Source organism: Bos grunniens, chromosome 11, assembly GCF_055505025.1.
Source record: "Bos grunniens cultivar Pamir isolate PY7600 chromosome 11, Bosgru_T2T1.0, whole genome shotgun sequence".
NCBI lineage: Eukaryota > Metazoa > Chordata > Mammalia > Artiodactyla > Bovidae > Bos > Bos grunniens.
In genome coordinates, this window is record NC_141175.1 from 4,912,132 (window position 1) to 4,928,163 (window position 16,032).

At 51.1% G+C, this 16,032-nt stretch overlaps 1 protein-coding gene across 5 annotated transcripts in view; it reads left to right on the forward strand.

The window, feature by feature from the left end:
• The window catches only part of AK8 (adenylate kinase 8), a 136,357-nt gene that overhangs the window by 55,314 nt on the left and 65,011 nt on the right, over positions 1 to 16,032 (forward strand). For all 5 annotated transcript variants that reach the window (XM_086324386.1, XM_086324388.1, XM_086324387.1 and 2 more), the window contains 2 exons: positions 1,965 to 2,096; positions 9,679 to 9,768. In XM_086324386.1, coding sequence (XP_086180512.1) covers positions 1,965 to 2,096; positions 9,679 to 9,768 — 222 coding nt within the window. The remainder of the gene's footprint in view (positions 1 to 1,964; positions 2,097 to 9,678; positions 9,769 to 16,032) is intronic.

Sequence of the window (16,032 nt, forward strand, 5' to 3'; positions counted from 1 at the left end):
GTTCATAAAGAATTCATGCCTGGAATTGTAAATAAAAATGTGAGCATCTGAATATTAATTATTATTAATTAATAATGCAGAGAGATAAATTGAAAATTGGAATGCAGAATTCTCTCTGTGTTGTTTTTTTTTTAATCTCTCTGCAGTGCATCCAGCAACCACATATTTTTAAAAAGAATAATTAGATGTTGAGATTGTCTGGGGGATCATTACTTCTAATTAACTTAGTTATTTACTGTAAATTAAGCATCATTTGTAAGCAGGCTTCTTTGGCTGTAGTATTTGTGCTCTTCAGATGGGCTGGCTCCTGGAAGGTCTGAGGATAAAGACAGCCTTGCTGGAATCTCTGTCTCCCGGGTTGGTCTCGCTGGTGGAAAGTGTTACCCCTGGCAGTGGGCTTGGGAGAGTGGCCCCAGCCCTGCCAAGTCTGCAAAATGCAGACAAGAAAAGCACCTCCCTTGGGGGATGGTGCCTGGATCAGATCAGACAAGGCCCGCAGAGAATTTAGCTTGGCAGATTGTCATCTTAACCATGAAGGTCTGGTAACCTACCTGTGCCTTTAGTTCCAAGACAGAGAGGAATCGTAGTATCCCTAATGAACCTTCCAATCAAAAAAAATCCCGCAAAGGTCTGAAACTTCAAAATTTGCCGGGTGAACACACCCCACTAGGTTCCAATTTTGTCCCCTTCCCCGCCTGGGGATGTTTGGAGGCATTTGCGGTTGTCACCACTAGGGGGCGTGCTACCGACACCTGGTGGGCAGGGGCCAGGGAACGCCCTAGATGTCAGGAGCATGAGCTTGGCAGACCCTGCCCACCTGTCCCAGGTGTCAGGGCAGTGCCCTGGGACCCCTTCCTGTCTTCTGATGGTTCCATCCCGGGTGAGGGGCTGACTCAACATGCTGCCTGCAGGAACCCTGGCACCTGCTGGGGATGGTCTGGGTCCCTGGCAGGAGGCGGGGTTGGGGAGGGAGACCCCTTTTGATGCAAGGGGGACTGAGGTGGAGGTACCCACCCTCGGCCTCAGCATGTGGGCTGTCCCCCGCCCCCCCCCCTCCCCAGGTGCTGAGTGGCTGCCCTTTAGCAGCCTGCCCAGCTCGCTGTGGTGCCCCCTCCATGCTCGACTGGGAGGCGACCTGGTTTGATGTTCAGTAGCTTTTGGCATCCAGTGCCCCCCTGGTGCAGGCACCTCGCCCCTGTCCCCCTGAGTCTTTGTTCCTCAAATACCAGGGCACCCCGGGCCAGGCCTCCATCTCCCCACGCCGGGACCTGTTTGATCGCGGCCTCTTTGGAGACTTGCGACAAAGTTGGTGTCACTGGAGTGAGGCTGCAATTTATTCTCCACCAATTCCGGAGGCCTTTAGAAGTCCCCCGTGTGCCAGGCCCCTGCATGGCCTGACGCATTTATCAAAGCTTGTGTCTGACTCTAGGAGGTCAGCCTGGTCCCAGGGCCTCAGGCTGAAGCTCAGCCTTCATTCAATTGAGAAACACCTCAGCACATTTTTTTTTGGCCATCCATGCTGGATGGCATGCAGGATCTTCTTTCCCTGACCAGGGATTGAACCCACACCCTACCTCCAGTGGAAGCGTGGACTTTTAATTACTGGACCCCCAGAGAAGTCCCCCAGACCAATATTGAGTGTGTTTTCTGTGTCCCAGGACCAGCCCTCACCAGCGTGAGGACAGCGCTGACCCCGTGCTGAGTTAGGAATCCCGGGACGGTGTGCTCCGAGGGCGGCCTCTGTGCCTCTCGTTGTCCCCTCCTGCCTTGGTGCCCAGGCCTGAGGGGTAACTCCTTCCCTGCAGCTTCATCCTGTGGTCACCTGGCAGATGCCCAGAGGGTTTCCCCGGCGCTGAAAACAGAAAAATAATTACTGTTGCTAAAAGAGCCCATGCAGAGGTGTTGGGAGCTGGCCCCCTTTCTCCAGGAGCCTGGTTTATCATCCTGCCCTCCTCTCGTTCCAGCTCTGACCTACGTCCAAACCAGCCATCGATCCAATGCCCCGTTCACCCCAAGGGTGCTGCTTTGCGGGCCTGTGGGCAGCGGGAAAAGCCTGCAGGCCGCCCTTCTGGCCCAGAAATACGGCCTCATCAACGGTGAGTGCCCTGGTGCCGCCCCGCTTCTAGAACCTTCCACAGCGTCCTGCTCTCCCGGGCCCTCCCGTGTCATGGGAGCAGTGAGAGATCGGCATCACTTCTCTCTCTTGCTCTCTGCTCCGAACAGTTTCCAGTTAATCCATCTTTGCAGGGATAAGGTTTTTTGCCTCCTAAAGAACACGGCCATGAAAACATTAGCCGATAAAAACATGTCTGCAGCCCAAAGCGCTGGCCTTTTCTGGTCCTCATCTTTCATGTCCTTTGGCCCAGTGGCTTTTCTGTGCTCTGCCCCAGAGGCGCCCCCCGCCTCCCCCCTCGCCCGCCATCCCCCTCAAAGCCGGAGTTCTTGTATAATGTGGACCTGCTGTTTATTTATTTTCTCCAGTCTCATTTGGTTCCCCCAACCCAGGTCAGCGTGCTTACAGGCAGACAATTTCTGAACCAGAGGAAGGCTTCTTGCTCAGCACAGTTTCAATAAATATTTTACCAGGAGGAGAGAAAATATTGAAATCAGTTCTCCAGGTCTTTCCTGGAGTGGTCCCAGGTGGTCTTAGATGCCAGTCAGGTTTCAGGAGGATAAAGGGCTAGAAAGGATGCTTGTAGGAGACACACTGCAAGGGAGGGGGTGGGAGGCACTGACCCCCTCCCACTTCAAATGCTGTGGAAGCCGCAGTAGCCTCTACTTTATTTACTCAGGCAACGTGAGACCTGCACCCCAAATGTATAAATCTGCACGCTTATGGCCCCAAATGACACATGCACACCATACAGATATACATATATACCGACACACAAATATATACATGCCACCCTAGAAGGCTCGAGTTTTGAATAAAAAATGCTTTTCAGTTAGGTCTCCAACTTAAAATCCCAAAGCCACTGAGATTCCCAGCCAGGAATCAGTGACAAAAGTTGAAGGTGGAGAACTGAATGCTCATTCTGATAAGGATGGAAAAATAGTAATAGCTGTGTGAGTGTTTTAGTAAAATGACTAAATAGCAGTATTCCATTTTGGTTAGCATGGAAAAATAGTCTGGATACTTTACGATAAAAGGTATGCTTTTCTTGTATCCAAGTTTTGTTTTAAAAAACAAAATTATAATTATTCAAATAATTATAATTATTTGAATTATATTCAAATTATATTCAACTAGTTATAATTATTCAAATAATTCCTTCTCCTTCTGTGTTTACCTCTTAAGAATACTGTAAGACTAGAATTCCAGCTGCCATTCGGGATGAGTTCTTTGTAAAGAATGGGCCCCACTCTACTTGTGGCCACACCCACAGGTTTATTTACGCGCCTGCGCTTCTTGGTAGGTGAAGACATGTGACAAGAGCCTTAATGTGAGAAGTGAGAAGAGCCTTAATGGCAGCGGGAGGGTCTGAAAACCACTAAAGTGACACCTTAATATCGTGCAAAGCAATTTAGATAATTGTCACTGGGCCAAAGCTGGTTTATGCGGACAGGCTCGTTCAAGAAAAGTGTTGTTTAATTTAAATTGTTTTCGTAAAGAAATCAGATTCGCCTAGAGTTTTCCAAACAGAAAATAGAAAAACTCACGCTGGTTTTTGCTTGGTAGCAGAAGAGTCATTTGGGGCTCGTTTCAATAACTGAGCATTTGGAGACCGATTCAAAGTTCACATTTCTCAAAGGTGTTTTTGAGAAACCCAAGACGTCATGAGATTTCAGTAAAGCTAGTTATAGGGGACCTGTGGTTGGCAGAGGCAAGCGCTGAGCTGTCGGGTGGGGTCTCTCTGCCGAGACCTGTCTGCACCCAGAGCTCCAGGAACTGCCGGCTCTGCCCCCAGAGGCCCCCCACCGCCATCCCCTGCCTTGGGTTTTCACATTTATGATCCTCTCACTTGTGGGAAAACATCCCAGAACAAGCCACATTCACTCCCACAAGGTTTATTGAAAGACTCCTGTCTATAGCTGGCGAGAATATAAACAGGCACAACCTTTTGTGAGATAAAGGCCACTGCTGATTAACATATGACCCGTGCTCATCCTTTGGCCCGGTGATTTCACGCCTAGGACTTTATTCTGCTGCAACACTCCCCCAGATACTCAACAAGAGATGTGAAGGATGCGTGATGAAACATAAAGGTGACCCCAGACTGTTCGTAATAGGGCTAGTTAAGTAAGCTGTGGGCAGCTTTAAAAAGAAACCTGTAATGTGACTCCAAGTCCCTGAAGTGTTGTTACCTGGGAGTGGATTGGAAAGCAAAGTCACTCGATGGAGCTGAGGGGATGCTCTCATGTTTGTTCAGAGAAGTGTGTTAGTCTGTGCTCAGAAAACGTCTGAAGGAACACCCAGGTACCAAACTGGTTATCTCTGTAGAGTGATGTGTTACACAATCCTGAATTTTTTTTCCTGCGCTGAGCATGGATTTTCTAACCAGAAACAACCATGAAGTTTTTTTTAGGGGGGGCCACAGTGAGTAGCATGTGGGATCTTAAGTTCCTTGATCAGGGATTGAACCTGTGCCCCCCGCATGGGGAACTCAGAGTCTTAACCACTGAACCACCAGGGAAGTCCCAAGACTTATATCAAAATACTATTAATTTTACTCACTGCATGCCTGTGATACGCAGTGCATTTATTTGGTTCAGAGATAGGGAAAGCGCAGAAATAAGAAGAGGCACTTAAGGCTGGAGGTGGGCTCTGCTGAGCTGGGAGAGGGGAGGAACGAGGCGAGGTGGCGGGGCTTATCCCAGCACAGCCCCAGGTCACACATGTCTGAAGCCTCAGAGCTTCCACCCTCTAGGGAGAGGATACTGTTGCAGTATTGTCTTAGAACATTGTAGAGTGAGGTGGCTACAGGCAGGGGTTTTAAACCATTCTTTCCTAGTATAAGTGGGCCTTCCCTGGTGGCTCAGATGGGAAAACAATGCGTGCAAAGCAATACAGGAAACCTGGGTTTGATCCCTAGGTTGGGAACAGCCCCTTCTCCAGGGGAGGTGGCAACCCACTCCCGTATTCTTGCCTGGAGGATTCCACAGACAGAGAAGCCTGTGGGTTGCAGAGAGTCGGACAAAATGAGCAACTTAGCACTTTCACTTTTCCCAGTATAAGCACTTAATGTTACACAGTTATCTCTAAACACATCTTTGGTTACATCTCACAAAATTTTAATATGCTGTGTTTTATCATTCAGTTCAAAGTATTTTCTAATCTCCTTTGCGGTTTTTTGTTTTTTGTTTTTTTTTTTGACCCATGCATTATTTAGAAGTATACTGCTCACTGTCCAAATATTTGGGAATTTCCCAGACTGTTTTTTGTTTCTTTAATTTTCTTGAGGTCAAAGAACATCCCCTATATGATTTCAGCCCTTGGATATTTACTGAGACTTTTTTTATGGCCCAGCACATGTCTATATTGGTGAAATACATGTGCACTTGAGAAGAATATATACACTGGTTTTGTTGAATATTGTGCTTTAAGAAAGTCAGTGAGGCTGAGGTGTCTGATAGTGTTATCGTTTCTTCCGCGTCCTTAATGACTTCTCTCTGCTTATTATGTCAGTAGTTGAGAGAGGTGCGTTGAAAGCTCCAGCTCTGCCTGCAGGTTTCTCTCTCTCTCTGCCGGTCCTTGCGTACTGAAATCTGAAGCTGTGTGTGCACAAGGCAGCGTGGCCTCTTGGTGCAATCTCCCCTTATGGCTAGGAAGCACTCCTCTGCCTCTCCAGTAATACTCATTTTCTCCAAGCCCACTTTGTCTGATAAGTATAACCTCTATTCTTTCTTTTTTTGAACTATCCGTGTCTTATATTCTAAATATGTGTCTTGTAGACAACACATAATTGCTTTAAAAAAAAAATTCAGCCTGACATTTCCTGCCTTTTAATTGAAGTGTTTAGTCTGTTTCCCTTTAAGGTGATTTTTTTATATGGTTGGTTTCAAGTCCACCATTCTGATTTTTTGTCTTCTATTTGTGTGGTGGTTTTTTGGTTTTGTTTTGGCTGTGCTAGGTCTTCATTGCTGCCTGTGAGCGTCTCTAGCTGTGGCTTGAGGGCCCCAGAGCCTGGGCTCAGGACGTGTGCACGGGTTTAGTCGCCCTGCAGCATGTGGGGTCCTCCCGGACCAGGCCTCTAACCCACGTCCTCTGTATCGGCAGGCGGACCCTTAACCACCAGACCACCAGGGAAGGCCTTGTTCTTTGCTCTTCCTTTCCTGCCTGCTTTTGGATTGGTCAAAAACATTTTCTAGTAATCCACGTTATTTCCTCCATTGCCTTTCTTGCTGTATCTCCTTGCCTCGTCTTATTTGTGGTTGCTCTAGGGGTTACACACCATCCATCAGTCTGTCTTGAATTAAGGCAGCACCTCTTCGTGGGGAGCAGGAGAGCCCGGCAGCAGTCTTTCCCTTCGCCTTGCTCTGCTTCTTCATGTTACTGTAGCCACACATTTTACTCCTACCTATGTCACCAACCCTACAGTATATGGTAATTATTTTTGCTTTAAAGAGGCATTTTTTTTTTAAGTCAAGAGACAGGAGGAAAGGGCTTTTATATATACTTCTCTTGGATCCTTTGTTTAGATCCAAGTCTCCATCTGATATATCATTTTCTTTCAGCCCAAAGAACTTCCTTTAACATATCTTGTAGTGCAAGTCTGCTGGTGAAGTTCAGCTTTCATCTGTCTGAAAATGTCTTTATCTCACCTTCGTTCTTGAAGGATGTTTTTGCTGCATATAGAAATCTATGTTGACAGGCTTTCCCCCCCTCTTAGTACTTTAAAGATATTTCATTGTTGCATTGACGCATTCCGTTGCATTGCTTCTGATGAGAACTCAGAGATTATTTTTTATCTTTGTTCTCCTATATACATAAAGCATCTCACCCACTCCTAGTTGCTTCTAATATTTTCTGTTTGGTTTTAAAAAATTTAACTATAATGTATCAAGGTGCGGTTTATTTTGTGTTTTTTTTGCTTGGATCTACAGGTTGATACTTTTTATCAAATTTTGAAAATTTTCTCCCATTATTTTTGCAAATATTCCCTCTCTCTCCCCATCCCTCCCTCCCTCTCTCTCCTCCTTTTGGAACTCTAGTTACATGTATGTTAAACTGTTTGCTCTTGCCTTCCAGCTCTCTGAAATTTTATTCTTTTTTCCCCCAGTCCCCTCCACACCTTCTCTTCGCTTCAATGTGAATGCTGTCTAGTGCCTGTTTTCATGTCTTCAGCTTCACTGATTGCAGCTTCTTCAGTGATGTTCTCCATCTAAGACTATTGTATTTCCCAGTTCTGGAAATTCCATCTGGTGCTTTTTTATAGTTTCCATTTCTCTGCTGAGATTCCACATCTTTTCATTCATTTTAATTATCTTTTCAAGTTTAAACATATTCATAACAGCCATTTTATAGTTCTTAGTGCGAATACCGACGTCCGTGTGACCTCTTGACCTGTGACGCTCTGGCCTGTGATCTCTCCGTGCAGGGTCACATTTCCTGGTAGTTTTTGTTTGTTTGTTGTTTTTGTTGTTGTTTTTAATCTCAAGCATTTTTTTTTTTTATTATATCCTGGACATTGTGGTTCTCACGTTCTTGAGAGTCTCGATTGTGTGGTCCTGCTTTGAGAATATCACATGAAAAAGAGCTGAGTTCCAACAGGCGGTTAGTTTCCTGGAGGATCAGCTTGACCTCATTGAGGCTTAGTTTTAGTCTTTGTTAAGGTGGGATTGGGCTTCCCAGGTGGCACTGGTGGTAAAGAACCCTTCTGCTAATGCAGGACATGTAAGAGACACGGGTTCAATCCCTGGGTTGGGAAGATCCCCAGGAGGCGAGCATGGCAACTCACTCCACTGTTCTTGCCTGGAGAATCCCATGGACAGAGGAGCCTGGAAGGCCACAGCACACAGGGTCGCAAGGAGTCAGACACAACTGAAGCGACTTAGCACGCTCCCATCAGGTGGGACGAGGTGTGCTTCCTCTGGGGGCTGTGCATCCTTACACCTGAAGCACGGCCCTCCTGGAGGGAAGCGTGGGTCTGCGGGGCTGAGCGAGGTCTCTGACCCTGGCCATCAGAGGCCGGCCTCATCTTGCGCCGTGTGGACCCCCAGGCAGTTCCCAGCTACCCTGTGGCCTTTCTCCCCCAGGCCCCGTGGAGCCTGCCCGATACACTTGCAGTCTGGCACTGATCAGTGACCTCAGGGAACGCTCCTGCAGGTTCCTAGGCCTGCCCCCGCAGCCCCACCCATTGTTGTGTCCTACAAAGTCCAGCTGCCTTGAGGCCCCAGACTCCAGCGCTGTGTCCCCCTGCCATGTCTGGGGCCCACTTCTCCCTAGCCATGGAATGGGTGGTCCCTGTAGGTCAAAATCCAGGGTGAGTGAGTTCCGCTCGGTGTGTTTCCTTTCTCAAGGATCACAGCCCCACGTGTCTGCTGACCAAGTGCCTGAAAAGAGTTGCCTCATAGCTTTTGTTTAGTTTTATGGCTTTTTATGACAGAAGGGAAACAGGATGCCTGCTCCTCCCTCCTGGTCAGAACTGGAGACTCAGCCTGGTTTTGGTGTCACATAGACCTGAGTTTGAATCCCAGCTCTTCCACTCACTGGCTGGTGACCTAGGACAGTACACAGCGCCTCTCCTTACCTAAAAGGCTGCAGTTAGCCTGAGGGCTGGATAATACCAAGCATGACTGCAGCAGCGCTTCACGTAGGGAAAGGTCTCGGTTGCCTTTATTACTCCTCATTAGCGAGCGAAGCCGCAGCCACTCTGCACATGGTCGCTGCTGCTACACAGAATTTGACATGTCATTCAGAGGAATCCGTCTTTGGTGGTCGTCATCCTCAACATTAACCTTATCCACTTAACTTTAGGATTTCAATTTCTTCAACGTAGGAGGTCAAGTCCTTAGCTTTAAAGTTAAGAAAACTAAGACTGTGCTATTAACAACTCATGAAACCGTGGCTGGACCCTTCCGGCGCTGGCTGCCAAGGTTTTCGTAGCCGAGGAGAGGGCAGCTGTGTTTATTCCTCCCACGCTTGGTGACGGGCATGCCCTGTGTGTTGGCCCCAGGGGTCTAGAGACACAGCGGTTGCTCGTGGCAGAAAGGCACCTTGTGCGTCCCTTTGTTGTACAGCCTGATCGTGTCTGTGGACTCATCATCACGGGGGCCATGCAAACTCTAGGGTCCCCACCCACGCTGAGTGATAACAGCGTGAACGTGGACATCACACTGGTCCGCATGGTTCTCTGCCAGAGTGTGTCCACCCCCAACACCCCCCGGGGCCACGGGCTGTACTCCCCGGAGCCGCCGAGGCCCTGCGGGTCCTTCTCTGGTGGTGACAGTCCTTGTCACGTCTTCTCCACGCCGTCCATTTCTAATATGTCCTTCACCAAATGCATTCTTTTTCATTCCACAGCATCCTTCCTCGGCTTCTTTTTTATTTCCAATTCCTTTTTGATACTTCCTTTCACTTGGACACACACCCACACTCAGAAAACCCTTTTATATTTTTTTCAGTGACCTTTTTTTTTCCCCCCAGCAGGCAGCACTGGGTCTTCGTTTTGTTTTTTCTTCTCATTCTTCCTTCTATTTAAAATTTAACGGGCTTCTTTCTGCTCCTCTCTCCTCTAGTCTGCTGTGGGCAACTGCTCAAAGAAGCCGTGGCGGACAAGTCCAAATACAGCGATTTGATCCAGCCATTTTTCGAGAAGGAGATAGCAGGTAGGCCTTGCTGGCCGTGACTCCCAGAACCTTCCAGGCTGTGGAGAGAGACTGTTCTGTGTGAGGCTCACAGGGCATCTGGGGGCTCCCAACTGGGAAAGACCACCAGGAAATGGAAACCAGGCTTTCTGGGAGGCAAAGGCTCTGGTTTTCCCCCCCAGCTGGTCATCCTGGCTTCCAAGCAATGGGGAGCTGGGGGGCAAAATCTGTGAACGTAATGCCTTTCACTGAATGTGTGAAGTGGCCCTCTTTCTCAAGAATGCTTGCTGTCACTTAAAGCTAGGAGCCAGGAGAGGCCCAGAGCTGCCCACTTCTTTTCCACCTCCTGTCCCAAAACACCAGGGGCCAAGATTCTGATCTGGTCAGCAGTCAGAAGCCAGGAGGCTCAGACAGCCTTGCAGACCTGAGGACTGACCGGCCATGGGTCCTCAGGGGAGGCTGGACCAGATCATCTTTGCAGACCCCCTCTGTGACCTAAGCTCCAAAAGCGTGTCCTCAATCCAAGCCCATTCTCTGCATTTCCCTGAGTTCACAGATGAGCCCCAGAGAAGGGACAAGGTGCTCAGGCCACAGGCATGCCGGCTCACTCTGGGCTCCTCCCCAGGGCAGTGTGTTTTCCTCGCCCACATCTCCCACCCTTGTGTAAAGGGCTGTATGTAGCTTCTCTGTGCGGTGAGCATAAGCGAGTCATCACGTCTGCTATGAACAGGCACTTATTATGAAGAAGGCTGACCCAGAAGGAGGAGGGGGCCGTGGAGACAGTCAGTGCGCGCATTGGCTGGACACCCTCACTGCCCAGTGTTCCTTTCTCCTCCTGCCGCTTCTGAACAGGCTGCTCGCTCCTGATCCCCGCTCTGAGGGTCCGCCTGGGGAGGACGACCTGGCCTGGCTCTCCCCAGGCCCTCCTTAAGGTGTCCTGGACCCCGTGGTGAAGTTCCAGTGAGGCGGGCAGAAAGGGATCCCCCGGGCGCGGCGATCAGAGGAGGGAGACCCGATGATCTGGGCAGGCGAGTCTGTGCGCGTCGCCGGCTGGTGAACAGGGTCAGCCAGTGCAAGCTCTGGTGCTTCCCCGTCTGGTTCAGATCCCGGGGTGCCCGCCCCGCCCCACAGCAGCATCCCGGGGTGCCCGCCCCGCCCCGCAGCAGCCACGAGGCCCGGGCGTCTCCGTGGAGAGGTGGGGACAGAAACCCCGGGTGCCGGGTTCACATGAGCACGGGCTAGGATGTGCGCATGTGCACGGGCCGTGGGGGCAGCCAGCAGGGACGGAGGCCGACGCCTGCGCAAGCCCACTCGCCCTCCAGCGAGCCCAGCTTCCCCGTTGTTGAGACGGGGGAAGGGGGTGATTGGCCCTCTGGAAAACATCTGTTGCTCTAATGAGTGAATAAGATAACAAGTTAATAGATTTATGTCATTTTAAATGTTGCTGCATGGTATTCCATCCCACAGACTGGGTGGGTAATTTGTATAATTCTCCCTGACAAAGCATTTCGTGGTTCAGAAAAAAAGACAGTGACCAACCAGATGAGGCAGTGTTGATGGGGTAAATCTCAGGCAAAGGGAGGCAGAAATTCCTTGCCTCTTCTTGGAAATGTTCTGTACCTTTGAGTTTTTTTATTAAACTAAAAAGTTGTGAAAAGTGAATATTTAGGTGGTTTTCAGATTTGCATGCCTTTCAGTGATCCTGTAAGGCACCCTCCTGTGACAGGGAAGGTTTGCAGACACTTCTGATTAGGTCAGAGGGAACCTATGCCCGGGAGGCCGGTGGCACTGAACTAAGGCGCCCTCCCGCCCCTGGGCACCGGACGCTGGAGTCCTCTGTGGCTTTGCATCTCGGGATATTGCCTAGTTGTTTGTTTTCTATCATGGCTGAAACAAACTCAGCGGTTTGGAACAACACACATTTCTTCTCTCAGGGTCCTGGAGGTCAGGACTTTTAAAGTCACGTGCTGGCAGGCCTGCATTCCTTCCTGAGGAATTCTCTGGGGACGGTCTGTTGCCTGGCCTTTCCCAGCTTCCGGAGGCCCCTTCCTCCATCTTCACAGTCAGCAGCGCAGCCTCTTCAACCCTCTCTCTCTGCATGCTAAACACAGACCCAAGGGGCCTTTCCACTGGCAGTCAAGAGGCAGAGTTGTTTTGGTTTTTATTTTTCCTTTTTTTTTTTTGGTGGATACAAAGGAGACTGAGCGCACACTTGAATTTCCCATACAGGGAGCCAGACCGTGGCAGCTTCAGTCTTCAGCGCTTTGTGCTAATGTTTCCCTCCGCAGCCTTCTCTTTCCTTAGCCGAGGTAGCTCTACACTCCTCCACTTGCTGCAGAATTAAAGACACAACAACCACCAACATCATATCTTCCTCACAGAAGCAATAAGTCCTGTCATTTCACTAATCCCCATCTCGCAGGGATAACAAAGAATGCATTTACATTCATCACCACTAACAGGGGCTCATTAGTGGGCTGTGGAGACGCTGCCGGGGAAACCGGAGCGCCCGGCTGCTGGAGGACGCACGCGGGAACCACCAGGCCTGGCCGCCCGCGTCGCCGCCGCCCAGCAGAAACCAGAAACGGAAACTTCGGTGATTCTCCACCGAAGTTGGGCTTGAAGGGAAAGTTTGCCTGAACCTGGAAGCGCCACGTTGCCACCTCACATGCCGGCGTCCACGCACCCGCGGCCTGCGTGGCCGGCGTCGCCCCTCAGGCGCAGACTTGGGGGGTGGGGATCGGCCGCATCACCCCTGAGTCCTGAACCCAGAGGAGACAGACGGGAGGAGAAAGAGACAGGGTTCTGAGGGTACAGCTGGGCTTCCTAACACGCCCCGACCACGTCCAGACCTGGGGAGGCAGAGGTGTGGCGGGGACGGGACTGGCCCAGGCCCTCCCCAGGAAGAACCGAGCAGGGCCTGAGGTGGGAAGCGAATCTGTCCACACGAGGGCGAGGGCCCACCAGCCGGAGGGTGGGAGCTGGAGGGACAAGAGCCCCCGAGGAGTGACTCTCCTTTCCCGGGAGTGACCTGGGGCGGAGGGCATGCCTTCCCCCAACACTGCCCTGGGTCAGAAGGGTCCCCCGAGTCCGCACGCGCGGTGGGGCGCGGCCCTGAACAGTTTCAGCCACTGACTGGTCTGGGAGGAAACTCTGCTGCCCCTCTGTCCTGTGGGGCCGCCCGGACGACTCAGGTTTCCCTTCTCAGAACCTGGTGGTGTTTCAGATATCTCAGTTGGGGGACCAGCTGCAGTCCTAGGAACCCTGCCGGGGTTTCCCCTGATGAAATCCAGAAGGTTCCAGAAATCCTGCAGGGGCAGAGAGTATGGTAAGGACCCACAGGCCTGGTCACGGGGGCAGAGCCCCTGCGCCTCGGGGCTGGCAGATGTCACTGTCAGAACACCCTGCCCTGCAGCCAGCCTAGTGTAGACCACCTCCCATCACTCCCTCTGAAGGCAGGCAGTGCCCTTCCAGGGGCTGGACCTCCTCCGCTGGGGACTCTGCCCTGTGCTCCCAGCAGCTGGCCGGCCCGGCCACACCTGCTGTCCGTCTCTGGGACTCCTGCCCTCGCTCCGCCGGCCTGGGAGCTGCGAGTCCATCCGGGGAGCATGGTTATCACGGGGCATCTTCACAGCCGTTGCCGCCGCCAGCAGCCCAGAGAGTAGACCCAGATGTCAGCATCCCCCCCGGAGCCACTTCCTCTTACCGCCCCCTTGGGGCCTCCTGATGTGATGTCCCAGCCGTGACCTCCGCAGACTCAGTTATGTTCTTTTATGTCCTCACGGGTGCTGCCAACACCTCCTCCTTTCAAATCAGCCACAAAATTAATAACCGCGCTGCTGTCCCCTCTTCCCACTTTTACCAGACACAGGACTCCAGGGCCCCATCTTTGCTCGTCCCAATCTCTTGATCCCGGGCTCTTGGCGGCTGCACTGTGGACGGAGGGTTGGGGAGATGCTTGTTCCATGCTCCGCATTTTGAGATACATAGGTCTGACCTCCTAAACTCATTCTGACTCGAGCTGTGCTGAACAGAGCAAGTTGGCTCCCCAGGGCCCCACACGGCGCTCCTCACGCAGCCACGTCCCCGGTGGGCACAGAGGGGGCGCTGCTCCTGACACGGGGCCAGGCCGCCCAGCACGCAGGCTTGCCTGCCTGGGAGCCCCTGTTACTTGCACATGGTTGCAGAACAACTGAAAACCCTTCTGGGCTTTTGGAAAAATAACTTCTCAGCTGCTAAAAAACCATTTGAACTTCTGTGGTCAGTGCTGGCAGACTCCATGGCCATTTTATACTAGGGCCATGTGTGCAGGCATTGTTTTTTTTCTGCCCAGAATTAGCCAAGGGGGCAGCTAGAACTCAATTCTCTGCTTAAACCGTCGGTGACTCACAGTGGTCACCATCTCCAAATGACATGCCCTGAGCCTTCTCTGTGCTTCATTCCTACCAGAGGGCCTTCTGGACGTGAGGTTTTTAACCCCAGAGATCCGAGCTTCCCAAGGAAGGCAGCCATCTGACCTTGCTTGTTGAAACTGGTTTCTCAAGCTTCACTTAGCATAAAAGCATTCTCCTTGGCCTCAGCTCACCCTAGCGGCTTTCTGGCTAAAGTCAAGGGTAGTGTGGGGCTTCCCAGGCGGCATGGTGGTAGAGAATCTGCCTGCTGAGGCAGGAGGTACAAGAGATCCCCTGGATAAGGAAGTGGCAACCCACTCCAGTATTCTTGCCTGGGAAATCCCAAGAAGAGTGGAGCCTGGCGGGCTACAGTCTGTGAGGTTGCAAAGAGATACAGCTGAGCACACAAGCCCTTATTTTTAGTCCTTCTCCTGGGAATTTCAGCCGTAAATTACGGTCCTGTGGCTGCTGGTGGTAGATGTTAACATAACCTCATTCCAGGGGACTGGGTCTAATCAGTGGTATGCCACCGTCTCTGGTTCAGAAGGGTGGCCTTCTCCCCCGGCTCTGGTCATGGTTCTCATTCTTGGACATTACTTGTGTTTTCTCTGGAAATTGGTGACCCAGGCAAGATATTAAAACAGCCGAAGGTGTATTTCGTCCTCGCTGGTTTAGTCTCTGCTCTCAGTGTGTGAGATGCTTGCCTAGAGCTGTCCCCATCGCGAGGGATGTCAGGTGGGGGGCCGCCAGTGACGGTGTGTCCCCGGGGTGGGCTTTTCAGGTCAGACCCCAGCTTTTCCCACCTCCCAGCTCTGCAGGGTCGGAAGGGAAAGCTGAGCACCTGCACCCAGGTGCTGCCAACCCAGCACCTGCCGGCCCGGCTCGCTGACCGAGGTGGAGGGGGATCGGCTCTCCTCACTCACTTCCACTCTGTAACCAGCCCTGCCCTGCCGGTATCCCCCCAACAGCTGGAGGGGGTTCAATTGAAAGAAGGCCTGGATTCCTTGGCACACATGCCAGACATACACTGACTTTTTCAGGTGAGAAAACAGCTCTTTAATTGGCATATAACTTTCCCCTAAATGCGCAAGTGCTGGCGTGTAGAAAAGATAATGTGGAAGACAGATCATTACCCCGTGTTACCCATGCCCGCTCCCGTAAACCCCGTTATCGCCAACATATTTCTGTCTGGAGAAGGTCCCTCAAGGCCTAATAGAACCTGAGAAGAGGCGGGAGGTTTGAGGGAGACTCCAGACTCTTAATTTGCACCCTTTCTGGTAATGAGACCTCGCCACGGCCAACGCAGCCATCGGAACACAAACAAGCCGAACCAGCCCCAAACTGGCATGATTACGAGCATTTTTGAGAGGCTTCCGTGAGTACACGTCCCAGGAGGCCCGGATCAGATCTCAGCTGAAGGGCTGCCTTATTTTTTTTTTTTTTTTTTTTGAGGGGGAATTAATATTCTCCTCACTAAATGCACACTAAAGATCCAACAATACACCAGCTTTTCTCTTTTGTTAAAACCTTGCAAAGAGTGGCTGAGTTGAAAGACAAAGTAAATCTTCCCATCTGAGGAGGTAAGCGGCGTGCGATTTCTTTTTTTTTTTTTAAATAGTGCAGCCTCGGCAAGCTGCTAGCTGTCTTACCACAGAGGGGAGACCCCGAGGGACCCCGGCCGGTTTCCAGCAAGCCTTTGCATGTGGTGTGTTTGTACCAGCTGAAGACAGCGCATGACTCTCTAAATAATTTACCAGTTGATTAATGGACTCACAGGGGTATAATTAGCAGAGAGAGAGACCGTGGGTACAGTAACCAGTACAGTGCTTGGGGGAGCAGGAGCCTTTATTTTTATAAAGAAACTTTCTAGGGTGCTGGGCGTTTGAAGCTAACT